This window comes from Misgurnus anguillicaudatus, chromosome 1, assembly GCF_027580225.2.
Source record: "Misgurnus anguillicaudatus chromosome 1, ASM2758022v2, whole genome shotgun sequence".
Taxonomy (NCBI): Eukaryota; Metazoa; Chordata; class Actinopteri; order Cypriniformes; family Cobitidae; genus Misgurnus; species Misgurnus anguillicaudatus.
Genome location: NC_073337.2, coordinates 26,113,821 through 26,137,251, shown reverse-complemented (window position 1 = coordinate 26,137,251; position 23,431 = coordinate 26,113,821). Strand labels below are relative to the sequence as shown.

General features: G+C 38.8%; 1 protein-coding gene across 10 annotated transcripts in view; it reads right to left on the bottom strand.

Annotated features, from left to right (window-relative positions):
• grip1 (glutamate receptor interacting protein 1) overlaps positions 1-23,431 on the bottom strand; it is a 375,594-nt gene that overhangs the window by 233,302 nt on the left and 118,861 nt on the right. For 4 of the 10 annotated variants that reach the window (XM_055191367.2, XM_055191369.2, XM_055191368.2 and 1 more), the window contains exon 1: positions 13,903-14,158. The exons of 3 other annotated variants lie outside the window; for them this stretch is intronic. In XM_055191367.2, the coding sequence (XP_055047342.2) occupies positions 13,903-14,035 (133 nt within the window). In that variant the 5' untranslated portion in view covers positions 14,036-14,158. Of the gene's footprint in view, positions 1-13,902; positions 14,159-23,431 lie in introns of those variants that run through there. 3 more of the 10 variants (XM_055191374.2, XM_055191377.2, XM_055191375.2) reach the window with 2 other exon arrangements.

Genomic DNA, 23,431 nt, shown 5'->3' with positions numbered 1-23,431 from the left:
ATGGAAGAAGCCACACACTAAATTAAAACCATGTCAAAGTGACTGGTTTAAAAAGATCAGTTCAACCAGATATTAAATTTGTGTCATCATTTATTCAAGCGCATTCATCTCCAAACCTTTATGACTTTCTCTTGTCGCATACATGAATAGGAGTTTATTCATAGCAGAATGTCTAAGTTAAATTGTGACCGATGCTTTCATGAAAGATTCCTTAAATAAAACATATAGGTTCAGATGAATTTAAACATACCTGTGTAGTTTGTATATGACTTACATTTATGATGCTTTTATAGTGCTTTTATGTTCTGACCCTCGGTACCCATCCACTTTTATTACACGGATGAGAGCAGCCCAGACGCTCCAAAAAACTTCCACCTTACAGGTCCCACAGAAGACATAAAAGTCATATAGTTTTGTAATGATATAAGGGTGTGTAAATAATTAGAAGATTCATTTTTGGGTAACCACTACCTTTAAAACCTATTCAGACAAATTTGCAAAAACGTCATTGCCTGCACGCCTACAACGAAATCCGATTTGAAGATCATCACCGCTGACAAAACCGTTCATGCAGACAGAGAAATAGCTACAACCAAAGTACCGCCTACAGTGCTGTGCCGTACACACAAGGCATTTATTAGACTTATCCGAGTTGATGGATCATGCCGATAGTGAAATCAGAGAAATGGAAAGGGAACGAGATGAAAATAAAAGAGGGATTTGATCAAGCGAAAGGGAGTGCAGGAGAAAACTCGCATTTGTGTACTTCTTAAAGGCTCCGGGCAGGAATAGTGGACCATTAGATGCGAAGTGCAAATCCATTTGTCTAAGTGCTACAAGGGAATTCCTAAATCTAGGTTTTAAGCCCATATTCCTTATGATACACTGGTAGGGAATGGGAATTGCATAATTCCCATTCCCTACCAGTGTATGGAATGGGAAGTGCTACACAGGAATTCTTAAATCTAGGTTATGAGCCCATGTTTCTCATGATACACTGGTAGGGAATGGGAGTAGCATAATTCCCATTCCCTACCAGTGTACAGAATGGGAAGTGCTACACAGGAATTCCTAAATCTAGGTTCTAAGCCCATATTCCTCATGATACGCTGGTAGGGAAGGGGAATAGCATAATTCCTATTCCCTACCAGTGTATGGAAGGAGAACTGCTACACAGGAATTCCTAAATCTAGGTTTTAAGCCCATATTCCTTATGATACACTGGTAAGGGAATGGGAATAGCATAATTCCCATTCCCTACCAGTGTACGGAATGGGAAGTGCTACACAGGAATTCCTAAATCTAGGTTCTAAGCCCATATTCCTCATGATGTGCTGGTAGGGAATGGGAATAGCATAATTCCAATTCCCTACCAGTGTATGGAATGAGAAGTGCTACACAAGAATTCCTAAATCTAGGTTCTAACCCCATATTCCTCATGATACACTGGTACGGAATGGGAATAGCATAATTCCCATTCCCTACCAGTGTACGGAATGGGAAGTGCTACACAGGAATTCCTAAATCTAGGTTATAAGCCCATGTTTCTCATGATACACTGGTAGCGAATGGGAATAGCATAATTCCCATTCCCTACCAGTGTACGGAATTGGAAGTGCTACACAGGAATTCCTAAATCTAGGTTCTAAGCCCATGTTCCTCATGATACACTGGTAGGGAATGGGAATAGCATAATTCCCATTCCCTACCAGTGTACGGAATGGGAAGTGCTACACAGGAATTCCTAAATCTAGGTTCTAAGCCCATATTCCTCATGATACACTGGTAGCGAATGGGAATAGCATAATTCCCATTCCCTACCAGTGTACGGAATGGGAAGTGCTACACAGGAATTCCTAAATCTAGGTTCTAAGCCCATATTCCTCATGATGTGCTGGTAGGGAATGGGAATAGCATAATTCCAATTCCCTACCAGTGTATGGAATGAGAAGTGCTACACAAGAATTCCTAAATCTAGGTTCTAACCCCATATTCCTCATGATACACTGGTACAGAATGGGAATAGCATAATTCCTATTCCCTACCAGTGTACGGAATGGGAAGTGCTACACAGGAATTCCTAAATCTAGGTTATAAGCCCATGTTTCTCACGATACACTGGTAGCGAATGGGAATAGCATAATTCCCATTCCCTACCAGTGTACGGAATTGGAAGTGCTACACAGGAATTCCTAAATCTAGGTTCTAAGCCCATGTTCCTCATGATACATTGGTAGGGAATGGGAATAGCATAATTCCCATTCCCTACCAGTGTACGGAATGGGAAGTGCTACACAGGAATTCCTAAATCTAGGTTCTAAGCCCATATTCCTCATGATACACTGGTAGCGAATGGGAATAGCATAATTCCCATTCCCTACCAGTGTACGGAATGGGAAGTGCTACACAGGAATTCCTAAATCTAGGTTCTAAGCCCATATTCCTCATGATACACTGGTAGCAAATGGGAATAGCATAATTCCCATTCCCTACCAGCTGCTGAATGTATCTGTAAATCAGATGTAAGCATACAGTCTTTACGGGTGGTAATGTAATATACATAAGCCTAAAATACCTGTGAAAATGTTTGCCCCCTCCTAAAACAAGACTTAGCAGGTTATGAACCACAGCTTTTTGGTGCGAGATAAGCTTCGGAGATACACTTGTGAAAAGCAAATTGAAAAATAACAACGATAGCCCACCTGACAGCAATAGGAAGTATAATTTCTCAGGGGCCTGCGGCGTGATTGCAGGGTTAAGATGCCATCAGCCGAAGTTAATATTGCTGTTGTTTACTCTGCTTATCCGAAAATGTCAGTTTGAAGAGAGAACGGTGAAGAGAGAAACCATCAATTCGCCAAAAGATAGATTCGGTTACTCTGAAGGCCTGGGACGCAGACTCACCCAACAGATTACATACAGCTGCCATTGAAAATGAATACTTAATGCATTCCTAATGGCTCTTACACAGCACATCAGAATTCATCATGTCATTTTGGTGCTAAAGGCTCTATCACACGCAGAGAAATGGGGGAGATAATAGGTTACGCCTTTGCTTCAAAAAGGACATTTCCAGGATGATGAGGAGGTCGACTTACAGTACACACTGCACAGGCCCAGTAAATGGGGCAGTGTGGCAGCGTGACAGCTGAGTTTGCACAATTTGCCTTAAAAATTAAAGACAGAAACAGAAAGCCACATATCTTCATTGAAGTCACTTTAGGACATTTCGTAGTAGTGTGTAGCTGATCATGTGATCTCAACATGGCAGCCTACATTATTTATCTTTATGTGCGTTGAAATCAAAAGACGTCAAACTCACATGTTTCCAATAAAAACCAGTCTAACAGCTCAAATTATAAATCATTATTATAATCTTACCATTGTGAATTGGAGTGGGCTGACGAGACTTGAACATTTCTGTATGTACTTGCGTTACAACTTAATTTTGAGAAATGCCTTTTTCAAGAGACATTCAATTACATTTTATTTATATAGCGCTTTTTACATTTGTTTAATTGTTCCAAAGCAGCTTTACATTAATAAAAAGAGGGAAAAAACGAAAAATCGTAGGACAACAAAGTAGCAGCAAATTCGTGAGCCGAGTAACAATGTTATGCATATGTAACGTAACGTATATGTAACGTAACGTATATGTAATTTAACGTAGTTCTAAGTTAAGTTAATGTAATTTATTCAACAAGGCACAGTTTATCAAAAGTGCGCAATGACAAAAGGGCCGTTCACATTTTAACAATAGTGATTAGTGACATTATATTAACTCGCTTGCGCACTACAGCATTAGCACAAATCATTGACTGGTAACTAATTTTCTAGATTTCTAATAATAAAAACGTTTGCATGTGTGTACATTGAACATGTATAAATTCTGTTCTCCACCACGTCGTCTGTAATTTCAAATACGCAAGCACTTTTATATAGATTTTATTATATCAATTTATATAGATTTGATTGGCTTTATTGCTCATCAGCTAGAAAAAATAACCCTCCGAAACTGATACCAACGATATCGTTCTTTATTGTTTTAGTTGTGGTGTGTACTCCGCTATTTTTTTATTTATAACAATTTTTAAAAACGATACTTATAGTTATCGTCTATAGACGGTTTCATCGGACGCACGTGCATTGCCGCTGTTACATGCCTGAAGCGACGTGAACTTCCGGTCTGTATTTATTTATTGGTCTGACTATTGGCTAAAGTGATCTCTGAAATGAATACCTTGTAGAAAATAAAATTTTCGGTATGCTAAAGACGAAGGGAGACGGCGAGCATGGATCACAACTGTGCGGAGAGGTTCGTCAGCCAGGCAAGGACTCAAGGAACTGTAGCTAACACTGAGACATTCAATTAAATTTTATTTATATAGCGATTTCACAATTGTTTAATTGTTCCAAAGCAGCTTTACATTAATAAAAACCAGAGAAAACAGAAAAATCATAGGACAACAAAGTAGCAGCGAATAAGTGAGCGGAGTAAATATGTAACGTATATGTAACGTAACGTATATGTAATTTAACGTAGTTCTAAGTTAGGCTAATGTAATTTATTCAACAAGGCACGGTTTATCAAAAGTGCGCAATGACAAAAGGGCCGTTCACATTTTAACAATAGTAATAACGTTGACTATAATGATAACTGTATCAGAGTCCACACCACCAGGCGATAATATTATATTAATTTGCTTGCGCACCACAGCATTAGCGCAAATCATTTACTGTTAATGGCAAGTAATTTTCTAGATTTCTACTAATAAAAACATTTGCATCTGTTTGCTTGTCTTTAAATGTGTATATATGCTGTTGTTTTTCAAATACGCAAGCACTTTAAATTCATATAGATTTGATCGGCTGTAAACAGTTATTGTTCATCCACTAGAAAAAAATTATGCCCCCAAAAGTGATACCAACGATATTGTTCCTTGTATCTTTATTGTTTTAGTTGTGGTGTGAAGTCCGCTATTCTTTTTAATTAATAACGATTTCATTTAATTAACAACTATATTTCTAGTTATCGTCTATAAACGATTTAATCTGACACATGCGCATTGTCGCTGTTACATGCCTGAAGCGACGTGAACTTCCGGTCTGTATTCATTTATTGGTCTGGCTATTGGCTAAAGTGATCTCTGAAACAAATACCTTGTAGAAAATAATTTTTTTTCGGCATGCTAAACACGAAGGGAGACGGCGAGCATGGATCACAACTGTGTGGAGAGGTTTGTCAGCCAGACAAACATTGAGACATTCATTTTATACAAATAACGTTAGTTCAGTTCAATAATGTTAGATATGATATATGAACAAAGAGATAATTTACATGTGATTTATTTTCTTTGTTATCACAAAGTACAGTAAAAGGACTCTGTTGTTATTGATACTGTGGACGTCTAAGAAAAGTTGCCCTTAACTTAATGCAAAAGACAAATAGACAAAAGATTAACTTTAAAAGTGTGCCAACGACATTTTATACCATGGTGACAACACAATACCCCACCGCTGTTTAAAAGAAGTAAACTTGCATTAATTACATTAATTGCGTGCAGAAACATCAGCTGACGTGTGAACGGTGACTGCGGACAACTGAGGAGGGACCGTCAGCCCTTGTTATCACCTACAAGGTGCGAGCAGGCTGTTAAAATGCCAAACTTTGTCCATCTTTAGCAAACGCGGTCCTGAAACAGCTGCTACCGCGTAACAGCAGAGCCCCATAACAATATTTCAGGAAACGCTGCCATTGTTCCAGAAGGATTTGGAGGGCGTTATGGGAAGATGTTCATTTGTGGCTGCTTAAATTGCATTTTTGGAAAGAGCAATGGTGTGACGCTTAATCTGTAAAGGAGTTGCGAGAACAATACAGTAGTGATTCAGCAACACCAACAGAAAGCTTTCACTGTATTGTTTGGTAGGGGAAAAAATCCTTTGTTGCCTTTTCAGCTGTCTGCTGCTAATAGAAATTAAATAGTCGAGCTGTCAGAATTCATATTGGATGGAACAAATTAACATTTTATCAGAAGGAAACGTTTTGTTTCTGTTTACTGTCAAAATCATGTTTTTATTTATTTTCTTCAGGGTTTCATGTGACCTACTAGTGAAACGTCTGCTTTGATATGCCATTTACTTGTTTTGCTCTCAGCTCCTTTGAGATTTCTGTTAAAAGTGCTGCCTCTCTCTTTTAGGATGCAAATGCGGTCTGCCGCAGCAGTCTTTGCGGGTAACTCACCAATGCAAACTCACTAAGGATTAGCGCAAGATAAGGGGGTTTTGGCTATACAACATAAACTGCAAGGACAACGCTTGTGTACAGTACACATTATATAACACAGACACAGCATTATTGCTATAAATCAGTGATTTTTTAAACAAAGTTTTATAATGTAAGTTGAAACAAACAAACAAATGTAGAGCTCAGATACAAAAGCTGCTAAAAGGCCACCTTTGTCAAAAATGAAATAATCACATTAACTAAAAGCTCTCGGCACGTATTATATGTTAATTAAATACTTTTTCTGCTTAATCCCAGACTCAGTTCATTCAGAAATACTGTTTTGTTGTCAAAATTTGTTGAAAGCCACATTAATTTTTCAGCAAAGTCCTCAAAGACGACGAATGTGAAATGACGGTGGATCAAATTTAAAGGAAAACACCACAATTTTCAATATTTTACTATGTTCTTACCTCAACTTAGATGAATTAATACATCCCTATATTTTTTCAATGTATGCACTTAATCTTTGTACAGCGTGTCGTGAATGTGTTAGCATTTAGCCTAGCCCCATTCATTCCTTAGGATCCAAACAGGGATGAATTTAGCAGCCACTAAACACTTCCATGTTTTCCCTATTTAAAGACTGTTACATGAGTAGTTACACAAGTAAGTATGGTGGCACAAAATAAAACGGGGTGATTTTTAAGTGGATTAAAAATGAGTGCGCTCTTCCGCTATACAATATAGTTCTCATTTTATCTGCTTAAAAAATCCCCACGTTTTATTTTGTGCCACCATACTTACTCGTGTAACTACTCATGTAACAGTCTTTAAATAGGGAAAACATGAAAGTGTTTGGTGGCTTCTAAATTCATCGCTGTGTGGATCCTAAGGAATGAATGGGGCTAGGCTAAATGCTAACACTTTCACGACGCGCTGTACAAAAAGTAAGTGCACACATTGAAAAAAGATAGGGATGTATTAATTCATCTAATCTGAGGTAAGGACATAGTAAAATATTTCCTTTAAACTTGGGTCCACTTTTGAGGGACAACTCGAATAATGTGGCAGTCACATGCATCACAGTGCCCCCTAATGTGTGCTTCAGTTTCTTAATTTTTACCTTTTTCATTATTTGAAATATTTTATCATATTTAAACTCGGGTCCCTTGTGAATACTTGGACCTGAACACAACTGTGTCTTGTCCAAAGTGTGGGGGGGGTCAAAGTGGAGATTTTTCCAAAAAACGTACATGGACTTAGAGGGTTTTGCAGCGAAAGACAGTTAAATGAAATTAAATGACCAAAGTGACTTTTGTAAAAAAAAATAAGTATTTTCAATAACTGACTAATAACCTTTACGTAGCCATTAAAGGTGCAGTGTGTAAATGTTAGCGCCATCTAGTGGTGAGGTTGCGAATTGCAACCAACGGCTTAGTCCATGGCTCACCCCTCGCTTGTGAAACACATAGAGAAGCTACGGTAGCCACCACCGGACAAAAATGTCATCGTCAGAGACAACTTATAAAAAGAAATTGTCCGTTAAGGGCTTCTGTAGAAAAATGGCAACGAAAAATGGCGACTTCCATGTAAGGGGACCCTCTGTGTATGGAGATAAAAAGGTCTCGTTCTAAGGTAATAAACACATAACGGTTCATTATGAAAGGTCTTTATACACCCCTGATAATATAGTTTTGTATATTATTTTGCATTTCTGTCAAAAGATCCTTCTTAAAATTACACACTGAACCTTTAAAGTGAAAATACTGAACCTAAACATAATAGCCTGATTAAAATGCTCATTTACAAGAAAACATGTCAGACGCACTTAGAGGGTTTTGCATCTTAACTCTTCAAATGTACCACAGACACTGATTGGTTCCTGTAGCTCAATTGTTTTCAACACAAAAACCATGGGTTTGATCTCCATATTGAGAAAAAATCTTGCACTGCAAGTAAAAGTGTCTGTCAAATGCATAAACAGAATGTAAATGAATAAATAAACATATTAATCGACTCATATATTATACTTGATTAACTGACTGTGTCGACATTTACTTTAACCATGAAGTCGAGCATCCTTGCAAAACCAATAGACTTGACTATCCTGTGAACAAAGGAAAAAACAAACAAGCAAAATGAATGCTGAGCATTAGGTTTCTGGGAACCACGCAGCAGGGAAAGGACACTAACCCTGAACCCTGAAAGAACAGGGCTTATGTTTCATTTCAGGATTCGCTCTCTTGAAAAACAACAACAGAGTTTAAAAAAACTAATATATAAAATGTTTACACGTGCTGGGTAACATTGCTCCGAGGTAAAGTGGAGACGTTTGCAAGCGAGGTGCAGAAACTAATTTCACTTCAAAGCTGCAAACTAGGTGCGTGAATTGGAAAACGAGTGCGAAACAAATTTCGCTTGAAATAAATGGAAATGCCAAACAACACTAGGTCACCTCTACTAGGACGCCCTGTTCTGTCATCTCTAAGCTCATGAATACAACAACTAACATATTCAGTCTTTCTGCTATACCTTTGTTACGATGATATGGGCCATTTATCAAACTGCAGACACCCCCAAAGTGTAGCCCACCGGTACCAGAATTAACTGAATCAAAAAATAACAGCAACAGGGAATTTGATAAATGCGAAGGAAATATTTTAGTGAATTATACAAAAAAAAAGAGACAGAAGCGATACAAGGGATCCTGGGGTGGGCTGGGCTTAGGGGAGGGAGTCCAAGTGCGACATTTCCACGGTTTTGTCGTGGGTTAATTAGCGGCTGATCCATTTGCACCCATCGAGCGGACTCAGCCGAGCCTTTTTGATTTAAAAATCAGCATCGCTAGTTTACTTTCCAATTAGATTTAACCCACACCTAAAGCATTAAAGGTGCCATAGAATGTAAAACTGTGTTAACCTAGGCATAGATGAATAATTCTGTACATGGTAATGACATATCGTGAGCATCAAATGCAATTGTTTCCTCATTCTTATGTTAACCTTGTGCATGCAAATGAGCGCTAGAAAACAGGCCAATCTCAACATAACACCGACTGTGACATTACAGTCGAATGTACGCCCCAGCATTAAATTAAGTACAATGTTGTTACAATGACGTTGTGACTGCGGAGTTAGCACTATATGCTAGTTAATGCTATATGCTAACGTTTAGGCTGAAGTTCTACTATTGGCATTACAGTTATGCGTTGCAGGTCCATACTTTCCAAACAATTGATTATTCTTAAAATTTGGTATTTTTGTCTGATACAGGCTCAAACATAAGGTCTGTTTACACACAAAGAGCTACTGAAATGAGCTACTCTCTGAAACAGCCAATCAGAGCAGAGGTCAACATTATTATTCATGACCATTCCAAATAAGGTAATAACAGACCATTTAAGTCCAAATCCCAGGGTTGTAAATAGACATGTAAAACCATCTCTGGGTAATTTTTGCAGATATCAGAGAACAATTTAACATATTATTTAAATGCATTCTTTGGCACCTTTAAGCCAAACCGACATCCCCACATCTACCCAACAATCTAAAAATATTTCAAACGCCAATTATTCCTTCACTTTCTCCACATGACTCTCTTGGCCTCCAGCTGGGCCAATTATGCATCTAATTTCATGTTTCCGTACCGAGCCTTTCACCGCCGCATATCAAAGCGAACACCTGACATTAAAACTCGCACTTGCAAAAGGAGAAGCCGTTTAGAGAACAGGTTGCAGCTTTTGGCTAGCATCATAAGCAGCGCAACATGTTGATCAAGATTAATTTAGTACGATTAATGCAAAGTGAAACGAAACCAAACAAAAGTGGAACGTAAATGGGTTCAACTGTGCAATTTGTTTAATTGGTCATTTTCAATTAAAGTTAACAATGCTGCAGCTTAGCAAGTAGGTTAAGTTGTTTGCAGATTTGTCTTTTCTTTCACAGTGCTGACGGTTACATTAACATTGCTAATCAACTGTGATAAATGAATACATATTGGGTAGTGCTTGGTCTGATTAAGCTCTCCGTGACTGATTCAGTAGTCTAAAACAATCCCTGACATTTTTACTGGAGAAAACACATGGTGGTTTCATCATGATAAAGACTTCTTTTGACTTTTATTATTAGAATCTCCGGTACACAGATTCACGGTTCGCTACATACCTCAGTTTTTTCACGGTTCGGTTCAGTTTTGGTACAGTTAGAGGGAAGTAATGCGAAACATAAAATTACTTGTCGTTTATTATTTATTTGTAAACATGAACAGTTTGTATATACTAAAAAAATCATTTCAAAACTGATTTAAAAAACACGTGCTTGATTTAAAAATAGTAAATAAGAATAAAATAAAACATGAGGGAACAGCGGAAAGTTGCACGCTACTGTAAACAAAACTTTGTAACGCATGTCCCACCTTCAGGGTTTCCTCATTGGTCCACTGTTCTGGACCTGACATTGGCTGTGTCTGAAACGAGGGGAAACCTTCCGATATCTCCGTGATGAAGCCCATACGGAAGTGATTTAAACTGCAATTCAATGACTGGCAGCTAGAGGCTGGCTTCAAAAGGGAGTCAATCCCCATAAACCTCCATATTAAAATGGCCAACTTTACAGTAAAATATATTATGTTTACAGCCTGGTACAAAAATTGCAATCACGAATTTTTTCGTAACTCATCCGTTTAAATGATATTAAGCCTTAAAGTTATGCATAATTAAGGGTGTGGCCACTTGAGTGACCGTTGAACAGCCACTGTTGTCACTAGAGTCGAGCTAGACGGGCGTGGTTTCAGCATCCAGTCACCTCAGCTTCACCCGCATCCCACCTTTTTACACATTTTCGGATATCCGTGAGTGATTCGTGGTGACGCGAGGTTACGATGGCGACGGCAGGCAACGCCTACTTTAAGCTTAAAAAATGATCTTCAGAAACCTATGGGTGAAGTCACGGACACTACGTCCATATTTTTTTACAGTCTATGGTCCGAAAGGTTAGGCAGCTCTGGGAAACGAATTGGGACAGCATTTATAGGCAGCGTAGCGGAATTTAGTTAAAAAATATATAAACACGTTAGTAAGCAATAAGGTACGAGAGGCTGTGCTGTATCGTGAATAAGTAACTCCGCTTCGCGTCGTGCCTAACAACGCCCTTCAGCCGTTACTTATTCACGATACAGCACTTGCCTCGAGTACCTTATTGCTTTTATAAAACGGTTACCACACAATATTAAAGTAAAAAAAATATTAGTGCAACTTTCATGAAGTTAAATCAATAAAAGCATTCCTCCCGCTAGAAAAAATAGTCCCTGACTGCGAACAACAACATGAAAGCTCAAATAAAAACAACAAACTGTTCTCAGACTTTGTCTCATTATATGTTTATGTGTTGCTAAGGGTGTTGCTAAGGGCGCAGTGATATTAAATAGAACCGTTGGGTGAAGCGGTCATAGCAGTGTTTTATTGTGAATAAAGCACACCTGTTGACCAATCAGAATCAAGGATTGGAACCAGCCGTTTTATAATTTGTAATAACGAATCCTTTAAACTACAATACTAATTTCTCAATAGAAATGTAATGAAAAGGTGTAAAAACTAAAAATATAACCTTATTTAAAGGAACAGTATGTAAGAAATGTATATCAATGAATCATAAAATGGCCCTGATATATCACTAGACATTAAGAAATAATTCTCATTTCAAATACTTATATCACTGACAACAGTGGTCTGGCCAGGATATAGTCATTTAAAAAGTGGAGTTGCAGCCCTCAACTGATGTTTATGTTGTCATTTTGTGTATTGGCCACCAGTTGTGTGATTGCAGTACCAGTTTTAGCCACACGTTTTGTGATTGCAATACCACTTTTGGCCACAATCCTACATACTGTTCCTTTAAGTTTGTGCTCCAGCCGCTTTCTTGGTCGTCCTCTTATGTTTTCGAACTTAACCAGACTCGACCAATCACATTCCCAGCACACACTCACACATAGAATCATGGGACAAGGCAATGAAGGTATCTCAGGAGACAGGAAGTATATTTTAGTAACTAAAGGAAGTTTAGGAAGTAACTAAATACTAGATTCGGACATTGAGCTGCGCTGCCTACAAAAGTTGCCTGCAAATTCTCAAGACTCGCCGCTCGTGTGCTAAACATTGCAATAGGCACGAGCACATGCACATACAGGTAGCGTTCAAACCACATCCGTTGAGAGCGTCTTTACATAGAAAAGCACTGGAAAAGTAGTGCAGTAAGATGGAAAAAAAAAGGGTTAGCTTTTAGCGGCTTTGCTAAATGAACTTAATATTTCCATCTTGTACCAAAACAGTTCGGTACAAATACATGTAACCTGTACACCCCTAATAATAATCCAATAAATAACCAAAAAATCATGTTTTTTTGTAAATATACTTATGCGCCAAAGGCTTGTATAATTACAGCAATGCAATGTTGTGCCTGTATGCACTGTACCAAGTAGCGGATATTAGCTAACCTTGTGAGGACTTTGCAGATAAACCTGATATGCACAAAGCCTCACACAAGCATATGCATGCTTATACAGCTTATTTCACTTTTTTAATCAAAATAATTATGATTCTGAATCCCTGCAATTTTCCCATGATTGCTTCTAAGCTTTCCTAGACCACCATGCATTTGACATCCTCAATTATCTCAACATGCACACAACAAAGGTCTGGCTAACACCTGCTTTAAGCCACTATCAGACCGCCCGTCTCTCACCTGGAAAGCTGTGGAATGAGGATTACAGGACGACCGGTCTCTTTCCTGTTATTATTACCCATGGTGCCCTGGGGTCATTACAGAACAGAAGCCTGCCCAAATCGCAAAACACGCAAGTACCATTGGGTGCACAATACTAATTAAACTCCTACGCACGAAAACTCTCCAAAACAACTTCAGCTCAGATATACAACAGGGTACACGAGCCTAAAATGTGTGGGATGCATACAGTATGATGACCAGATTCAGAATGAAAATGTACAAAGAAAACAACACCGTATTGTGTGGTACTTCTTTAGGCTACGTGGGTATTTTGAATGCTACTGAGTTTAAAGATGACAGCTATATGGACAATGAGTATGTTATGTTTAAAAAAGTCAATTCAACAAACAGCTAAAACCTGGTATAGTGTTAACATTTCCTAAAAAAATTTTTTTTATTGTGAAACCAAGACTATCCCGGGTGAACCGGGCGTCTGGTCACCCTTGGCATGCATGGAAGAGATGGTAGACAACATTATTTGAAACCTAAGCACTACGGTAACCTGAACCCGGCAAGCTGTTGAAAATGATGCCCGGTGTCTTCGCACAGGCACGCGCGCACACTTAAACTTCTCACCTGTGATAAAACACAAGCAATCCAAACATACCGAGTAGGACTCGAATAACAGCGTGTGCACATGAGTATGGTCATCATAAATGTCCAAATTTCAATGCAATTAAAACAAATAGGGTCAATCCATCAGAGAAGCACATCCTTATAAATACACAAGTAAGCAAGTCCAAGAGTTTACAAGCTACAGATTATAAATTCAAACCCCCCCAAAAGAGCCGTGAAGCGGGGTTTGTCTGCTCCCTCCCACCATCAGGTTAATGATTCACGCATTTGTGAAACAATGCCTCGCATGCCTCCTTTGAACCAAGCAGCAGGAGCACTTACGGTGCAGGTGCTCGGAAGCGTAGTAATACACGTCTTCGTAACCCTCGTGATAATCCTCTTCCGGACGGTATTTTTTCCCCTTGCGTCTCCTGGACCTCCGGATCTGCTTGACAAAACCCAGAAAGCGATCCATGCTCGGCCGGCGCGCGCAGTCCTTGTGATGTGGGCGCAGACCGCTGCGCTAAGCCGGTGAGCGTGTGAAGGCGTGTGCTCGGCTTCACAAAGAGCACAGCTCCGAGATCTCAAAGAGACGGAGCGAGACAGAGGCTGGGAGAGAGAAGGAGGGGAGAGGAGGAGGGTGGGAGCGACAGATCGCAGTCAGCTGAAGAGGAGAGACTGGGTCAAATATCAACAGTGGACGTGTTTCTTTTAAAGAAATAGTTCACACAAAATCTGTCAATATTTATTCACCCTAATTATGAGATTACGAGCATCAAAGTTTGATTTCAATCTTTGGCATTAATTAAAGATTTCAAGATTGAATGGTCTTAACATTATGTAGGTTGTATGTTTTAGGTTAAAAACATAAAATTACAAAATATGGAATTCGTTTTCATAGACGGGGTCACATATATTTATTTATTTACTGTAGGTCTACATAGCTCTCCTTGGCAGAGATTGTCCAAGACTTATGCTCTGTACACTTTTAAGTGCATAGCATCGCGTTCCTGCTCTAGATTACTTGCGCGATTTAACTTTGTTTCATGCAAATGTTTTGCTTGAGTTGAATATCTTCAAATTGCGCGAAGAGCGTTCATGTCTATTCATGTCTTTGCATTGACTTTGTATGTAATTTACTTACGCAAAACCTTAAATTAACGTTTGGTGTGTACGCCCCATTAGTCATGCATGAATTGTGTACATATGCATGCAGAGGGAAATAGTGCATGTTTTTGTGGCAATCGCAACGGCCAATTCGCGTCATTTGCACCACGCTTGTTTGCGTCTATTCGTGTCTTTGCATTGACTTTGTATGTAATCTACTTGCGCAGAACGTTGAATTTACGTTTGGTGTGTACGCCCCATTAGTCATGCATGAATTGTGTACATATGCGCAAAGAGGGGAACAGTGCATGTTTTTGTGGCAATCGCAACACCCAATTTGCGTCATTCGCCCTGCGCTAGTTTACATCTATTCGTGTCTTTGCATTAACTTTGTATGTAATCTACTTGCGCAAAACGTTGAATTCCCGTTTGGTGTGTATGCCCCATTAGTTATATGCAAGTATTGTGTACGTATGCACGATGAGGCAAATAGAGCACGTTTTTGCAACAACCCCAACGCCCAATTTGGTCATTCGCCCCCTTGCTAGTTTACGTCTATTCATGTCTTTGCATTGACTTTGTATGTAATCTACTTGCGCAGAACGTTGAATTTACATTTGGTGTGTACGCCCCATTAGTCATGCATGAATTGTGTACATATGCGCAAAGAGGGGAACAGTGCATGTTTTTGTGGCAATCGCAACACCCAATTTGCGTCATTCGCCCTGCGCTAGTTCACGTCTATTCGTGTCTTTGCATTGACTTTGTATGTAATCTACTTGTGCAAAACTTTGAATTTAGGTTTGGTCTGTATGCCCCATTAGTCATGCATGAATTGCGTACATATACATGAAGAGGCAAATAGCACACGTTTTCTTAGCAATCACGACCCCCAATTTGCGTCATTCTCCCGCACTTGTTCGCGTCTATTCGTGTCTTTGCATTGACTTTGTATGTAATCTACTTTTGCAAAAAGTTGAATTCACGTTTGGTGTGTACTCCCCATTAGTCATGCATGAATTGCATACATATGCATGAAGAGGCAAATAGCGCACATTTTTGCAGCAAATTCAATGCCTAATTTGCATCATTCGCCCTGCGCTAGTTCACGTCTATTCGTGTCTTTGCATTGACTTTGTATGTAATCTACTTTCGCAAAAAGTTGAATTTACGTTTGGTCTGTATGCCCCATTAGTCATGCATGAATTGCGTACATATACATGAAGAGGCAAATAGCATACGTTTTCGTGGCAATCACGACACCCAATTTGCGTCATTTGCCTCGCGCTTGTTCGCGTCTATTCGTGTCTTTGCAATGACTTTGTATGTAATCTACTTGTGCAAAACCTTGAATTCACAGTTGGTGTATACGCCCAATTAGTCATGCATGAATTGCATACATATGCGCGAATAGCACACGTTTTTCCGCGGCAAATCACGACGCCCAATTTGTGTCATTTGCCCCGCGCTAGTTCAAGTCTATTTGTGTCGTTGCACTGACACCGTGTTTAATCTACTTGCACAAAACGTTGAATTCACGTTTGGTGTGTATGCCCCATAAGTCATGCAAGAATTGTGTACATATGCACAATGAGGCAAATAGAGCACGTTTTTGCAACAATCGCAACGCCCAATTTGCGTCATTCGCCCTGCGCTAGTTTACGTCTATTCGTGTCTTTGCATTGACTTGCGCAAAACGTTGAATTCACATTTGGTGTGAACGCCCCGTTAGTCATGCATGAGTTGCATGTACGTGTTCAAGTGCACACAAAAAATTCACCACAGTATTCAAAATGTTTCCATTAGTATTTCTTAAAAGAAATTAACACAGGTTTTGTGTCGAAATATCTCTTACATCTTTGTGTGAACTGTCCCTTTAAGAGAATCGTATGTGTATGTTCATAGCTGAATGAATCTGCATGCGTGTGCAGGTAAGTCCATGACAAAGATCTGGTAAGAACCGATGCATGGAACTCTTTCTCACAGAAAAAAAGAGATGCAAAGTTCAAAGGAACTGGCACGAGAGGAATCCTTGAGTCTCATTCCTCAGCAGGAACGGGGTGGGGGAGCGAGTGCTGTTTTAAAGGGGGCATGAGCGTGTATTTATCTCAGTACGAATGACAGATAAAGACAGCGCCAGAGGGGTGTGGATTGAAATCCTCAAGGGGCTTTCCTGCTATTTCATTGAGAGAAAAACGGAGGGGGCAGTGTGGGAATGTGTGGTGCTAAAAGACAAAAAGCTAAAAGCCGCCCGGATCGTTGGCTAATAGCATTAATGGGGGAGAGGATTTGGTAATTAAGTCACTGGCTAGTGATACCACCCAGACATGTCTCATGACCTATTCATTCAGAAGGGGCGTACGCAACACCACACCAGGGTAACAGAACCACAGCCAAAAATGAAAAGAAAAAAGCAGAAAACATTATTTAAAACCTCATTTTTTCTTTACAGTACTCTAGATGGATTTATCAACCAATAACACCCTATAATTTGCTCAACCTATGTGATAACACCCTTGCTGTTTGCCTACAAGCACCTAGGTATCTGTGATTGGCTGCGTGAGGTTGGGGGTGTCAAGCCTGTACTGCAATCATTTAAAACATGGCACAGACAAAACAACCCTTCACAGAAGACCCACATACTACCGTGTGAGCGATTTTTCTTTTGATGGCGAGCCTGAAAGCAGAAGCGTGCTGATTTTGACTCTTCTCCTTTGTGCATGGAAGCGGGGGGCTGCTCTTTGTTCGAGGTCTGCCACACGCAAAAGCACAGAGAAGCGAGTTTGTCGGCGAGTTTAATCCTGCCGTTTTGGATTACTTCATTTGTTGCATGATTTTTTTAGTTTGTGGCTAATAACATACAGAGCAATGATTACTATTCGCATGTTATGGTGTTGACCTCTTTGGTTTGTGACCAGAGAGACTTCCAAAGGAGAAACTGAGGTGATGGCGAGAGACGGACACACTTTCTCCTTCACTTATATAAAGAGGTGAGAGAGAAACAGACAAAATCTCAAACCTCATGCCACAGTTTCAAAGCTCTCCAGAAGCAGATCAAATAAATGCAGATGTTGCTGGGGGAAGACAGTCACCCATCAGCTGCTACTTTACTTTTACATTTCTTTAAATGCAGACATGCTGTTATTGTGTCAAATAAATTTTAATTGGGGCTGCACGATTTGGGTAATTTTTCCCATTGCGATTATTGATGCTCATATTGCGATGTGCTGTTGCGATTATAATAAATGGTATCATGAGTCAACTTGATGGGTTTTAAGGAAAATCCACACGCAGTTTAGTGATAATGCTAAAATGTGTATTTGTAAAACTAGAAATGTTTTCGAATTGCCACGTGATGTAGCAACTGCTCAGTGTCAGTAATCATCAATCCAAAATACCGCCATACAACAGACGTAGAGTTTTTTTTAGCTACCAGATCACTGTCAATCTCCTCTGCATCCATCTTCGCTCTGGTATTTCCACGCTGCGCACACACAAGTGATGACGCACGCCACACACGTGCACTGCCTTTTTTGTTCGTTTTTCTTTCTAACTCGGACAACAGGAAATCCACAGAAACCCCTTAATCCACCACAAAGCATTGTTTTCATTAAAGATTTGCTCAAAACTTAAAGCTCTAAATTTTCTAAACGTTAAACTAAAACGATTGCGAAATGATAGCGTTTTACATTAATTAATGTTATGCGACTAAAACGTAATTTTGTCCCACGACAAGTCTTTCCAAAAAACATGGTAATGGGTCTGTTCAAGTTCATCCGGTACCGCGTAGACCGACATGCGATTGACATCAAATTACTGCAAGAGCGACCCGAAACCACACAGAGCCCGAATCGCTCTCGAGGTATTTTGATATCATGTGCAGTGTTGGGGAAAGTTACTTTTAAAAGTAATGCATTTCAATATTAAAGGAATAGTCTACTCATTTTCAATATTAAAATATGTTATTACCTTAACTAAGAATTGTTGATACATCCCTCTATCATCTGTGCCGGAGCGCGCTGCAACGCTTCGATAGCATTTAGCTTAGCCCCATTCATTCAATTATACCATTTAGAGATAAAGTTAGAAGTGACCAAACACATCAACGTTTTTCCTATTTAAGACGAGTAGTTATACCAGCAAGTTTGGTGGTACAAAATAAAACGTAGCGCTTTTCTAAGCGGATTTAAAAGAGGAACTATATTTTATGGCGTATTAGCACTTTTGGGAGTACTTCGACTCGCCTGAAAAGTCCGCTCCCCTTCTCACTCTCATAATGGGAGAGGGAGGGTGTTACTGCGCCAAGTCGAAGTACTCCCAAAAGTGCTATTACGCCATAAAATATAGTTCCTCTTTTAAATCCGCTTAGAAAAGCGATACGTTTTATTTTGTACCACCAAACTTGCTCGTATAACTACTCGTCTTAAATAGGAAAAACATTGATGTGTTTGGTCACTTCTAACTTTATCTCTGATTGGTACCATTGAATGAATGGGGCTAAGCTAAATGCTATTGAGGCGTCGCAGCGCGCTCCAGCGCTTACGTGCACGCACACAGATGATAGAGGGATGTATCAACCATAGATATGTATGGTATCAACAGTTCTTAGTTAAGGTAATAACATATTTTAATATTGAAAATGAGTAGACTATTCCTTTAAGTTACTCCCCAAAAAAACGTTACTTAGTTACTTTTCATGGAAAGTACTTCTTAAGTTACTTTAAAGTTACTTTTGCGTTACTTTTTCTTTCTTGCAGGCGTTTATTAATTAATGTTATGCGACTAAAACGTAATTTTGTCTCACGATAAGTCTTTCCAAAAAACATGGTAATGGGTCTGTTCAAGTTCATACGTTACCACGTAGACCGACATGCGATGCAAGAGCGACCCCAAAGCACACAGAGCCCGAATCGCTCTCGAGGTATTTTGATGTCATGTGCAAAGTTGGGGAAAGTTACTTTTAAAAGTAATGCATTTCAATTAGGGCCGGGACTTTAACGCGTTAATTAAGATTAATTAATTACACAAAAATAACGCGTTAAACATTTTAAACACATTTTAATCGCACTTATTTTTGCACAGCAGAACATTTCTCATGAGTTTCGGCGGACCGATTATACTGGAGCACCAACTAGCGTTCATGACTTCAGACCACAACAAACCACAGTGAACATGAATGAAGAGGCTGATGAGATCGCTTTGGTTGGCCCCGTGGATGGGAATTTTTTTTTATAAAAACGAACGGATGTAAGCGTTGATAAGAGCATGGTTGTGTGTAAGCTATGCAACAAGGAATTCATATATCACCGCGGCACATCGAGCCTCAATTATATGCGATTAAAATGCGATTAATTTAGATTAATTAATTACAAAGCCTCTAATTAATTAGATTAATTTTTTTAATCGAGTCCCGGCCCTAATTTCAATATTAAGTTACTCCCCAAAAAAACATTAATTCAATTCAATTCAATTCAATTTTATTTATATAGCGCTTTTCACAATTTGGTAATTGTATCAAAGCAGCTTTACATAATAGATGCAGTGAAAAGCACAGAAAATCGACAGATAGCACAACAAAATAAACGATAGCACAAGCAGTAAAATTTGCTATGGCTATAAATCAACATTATAAGCAAACGTATTACTAATGTAACGTATAGAAGTTAAGCCCAAAAAGGCTGCCTCCCCGGGTTGAAAAACCCCCTAGGAGAAAAAAACCCCGGAATTTTAGCCGGGGAAGTTACTTTTCATGGAAAGTAATACTTAAGTTACTTTTGCGTTACTTTTGCGTTACTTTTTCTTACTTGCAGGCGTTTATTATGAATGAGAAATTGCATGTTTCCATCACAAAATTGTCAAGCTCTGGCCTGCCATCTTTGTTTCTGACTCAAACTGTTCCTGCTCAGGCACGCAAGTGCGTAAATCTATGTGACTACGTTCAGTTTAATTCAGTATTTTTTAGCGTATTCATTAAACTGAAAAGTGCTTTTTTTTAAAGTAAACTCAAATATTAATGCGTTACATTTATAAAGTAATGCATTTCTTTACTCGTTGCTTCAGAGAAGTAATATTATTACGTAATGCACGTTACTTGTAATGCGTTACCCCCAACACTGGTCATGTGCTTGTTGGTTCTTGTGACGCCGCATGAAGTCAAACACCTTTTCTGTCTCGTCCTCCAACCAAACATATTGCGGCATATTTAAAGAATGTCACTTTTGCGCATGTCAGGTAACCTGTAAATTAGTGCTGGGCAAAGATTAATCGCGATTAATCGCATACAAAATAAAAGTGATTTTTGGCATAATATATGTGCGTGTACTGTGTCTAATTATTATGTATATTTAACCACACACACATTCATATATTCATTTCAGAATTGTTTTACTTATATATACATTTTTAAATTTATATTTAATATAGAATATAAAGAAATATATATAAACATGTAAATGCTTCTTAAATACATACATGAATGTGTGTGTATTTATTTATACATCATAATTACACACAGCACATACTCATATTTTATGCCAAAAATCACTTTTATTTTGTATGTGATTAATCGCGATTAATCTTTGCCCAGCACTACTGTAAATGCAAAAACAAGTTTTGGGATATATTTTTTCTGAATTGCCTTAAAAACCACTTCACCCGAGCGAAAACTTTTTTGCAATATATGGGAGTTTATGCGAAATGGCTGCATTTTCAATTCACCATTTTAATTTGCGCAATTTAAAGGGTGATGGAAACGCAAAGTACGAAATTATTAAAATAACCCTGATTGTCTACTGATTAGCAAACACATGCTGTGTCATGAGAAAGACGCATCCTGGGAATTCGCAGCTCCTACAGTCTGGAGACGCAAGCTTGTTTATCCAATCTGTCTGCCACCTGAGGCAATCAATGCACATTCAACAGACTCATTATTGTTCCAGAAAACGCAAAAAATAGACAAACCAGCCAGCGGGTTTTTAATTAGCTACGTGATCGTAGTACCTGTAATTACACCCCACTGTCCTCGGCGGAGTTTGAATTTTAGGGTCTCCTTACTAACCACGATAAAGAAGCAGTAATATATACAACATCACTGGTTTATGAATATGCACAAAGAGAGTCAAAATGATACCCAAGATTATCCAATATATGAAACTTCACAATACAGTAACCATTATTATTCATGAGGTAAGTGCATTGTAATTAAGACTTCCACTGCCCCGTATGGAGATGCTGTAATTATGCCTAATTCACTGTATTTTATAATATTCCATCTGGTGGCTCACAATAGGAGCTGTAATGTGAAGCGTTATGCCGTAATAAGGTTGTGATGGTTTCTGCATGTACGTTATGGAGATCTTGGACGTTTTCCAGCTGCGAGACTCTCCTGAGATTAGTTCCTGATAAACCACTGCAGTAAAAGCCAGGCTTAAACACTGATCCCGTGCCAAGCTCTTAGTCTGCCTCTGTATGCACTGCAGTCACGCTGCTTCCTGTTGTCCTACTCAGGAATTCAAAATATAACACTTTTTTGGGCAAAATGCCATACGCAGGGTAAATGCTGTGCTAGGTGGGGAGTTGCAATGGGAGACGTTTAACATTGCTGCACAGAGACTTCCAGAGCTGTTTATATTTCCTCACTCCTATGTTGCTCCAAAGGATGAGCTGTTACTTTATCTGTGTCACACAAAGGGGAAATATTTGAAATAAGTAAGAGGGGACGTGTCTCTGTATGCCAGAGAGGAAAAGACAAAGAAAAACAAACAAACAAAGAAAATTAAAGACAGAGAAAGTGCGTGAGAGAGAAGGAGAAAGAAAAAGAGAGAAAGCGAGAGAAATACATTTTTTATAAAATTATTCTTTATTAGAAAGAAAGATGGGAGAAAGGAAGGAAGGGAGAAAGAAAGGAAGGAAGAACTGATGGATAGAAAGACAGAAAAAAGATAAGATGGGTGGATGGATAGATGGATGGATGGAAAAAAGAAAGAAGTAAAGAAGGATGGATGGAAGGAAGGAAGAAAGAAAGATGGAAGGAAGGGATAAAGGTAGAAAGGATGGATAGAAAGATAAAAAGAAGAAAATATTGTTGAATGGATAGATGGATGGATGGAATAAAGAAAAAAAGAAAGAGAAAGAAAAAAAAGGATGGAAAGATAAAAAAGAAAAGATAGATGGATTGATGGATGGATGGATGGAAAAAAGAAATAAGGAAAGAAAGAAAGACAGACAGACGGACAGATGGGTAGGAAGGAAGAAAGAAAGAAAGAAAGAAAGAAAGAAGGAAGGAAAGAAATGATGAGTGGATAGAAAGATAGAAAGCAGAAAATATAGATGATGAATGAACGAATGGATGGATGGATGAGTGAAAAATGAAACAAAGAAAGACAGACAGACAGACAGACAAAAGCAAAGAAAAAAGGAAGAAAGAAAGAAGGAAGGAAAGAAAGAAAGAAATGATGAATGAAAAACATGCCATGACAAGATAGAAAGCAAAAAATATGTGTGATGAATGAATGGATGGATGGAATGATGGACAGAAAGATAGAAAGAAAAAAAAGACGGGTGGATGGAAAGAAAGAAAGAAAGAAAGAAAGAAAGAAAAGGAAGGAATGAAGGAAGGATGGATGGATGGATGGATGGATGGATGGATGGATGGAAGGATGGATGGATGGAAAAATAGAAAAAAGAAAAGCTAAATGGATGGATGAATGGATGGATGGAAGAAGGGAAGGGAGGGAGGAAAGATCAATAGAAAGAAAAAAAGATG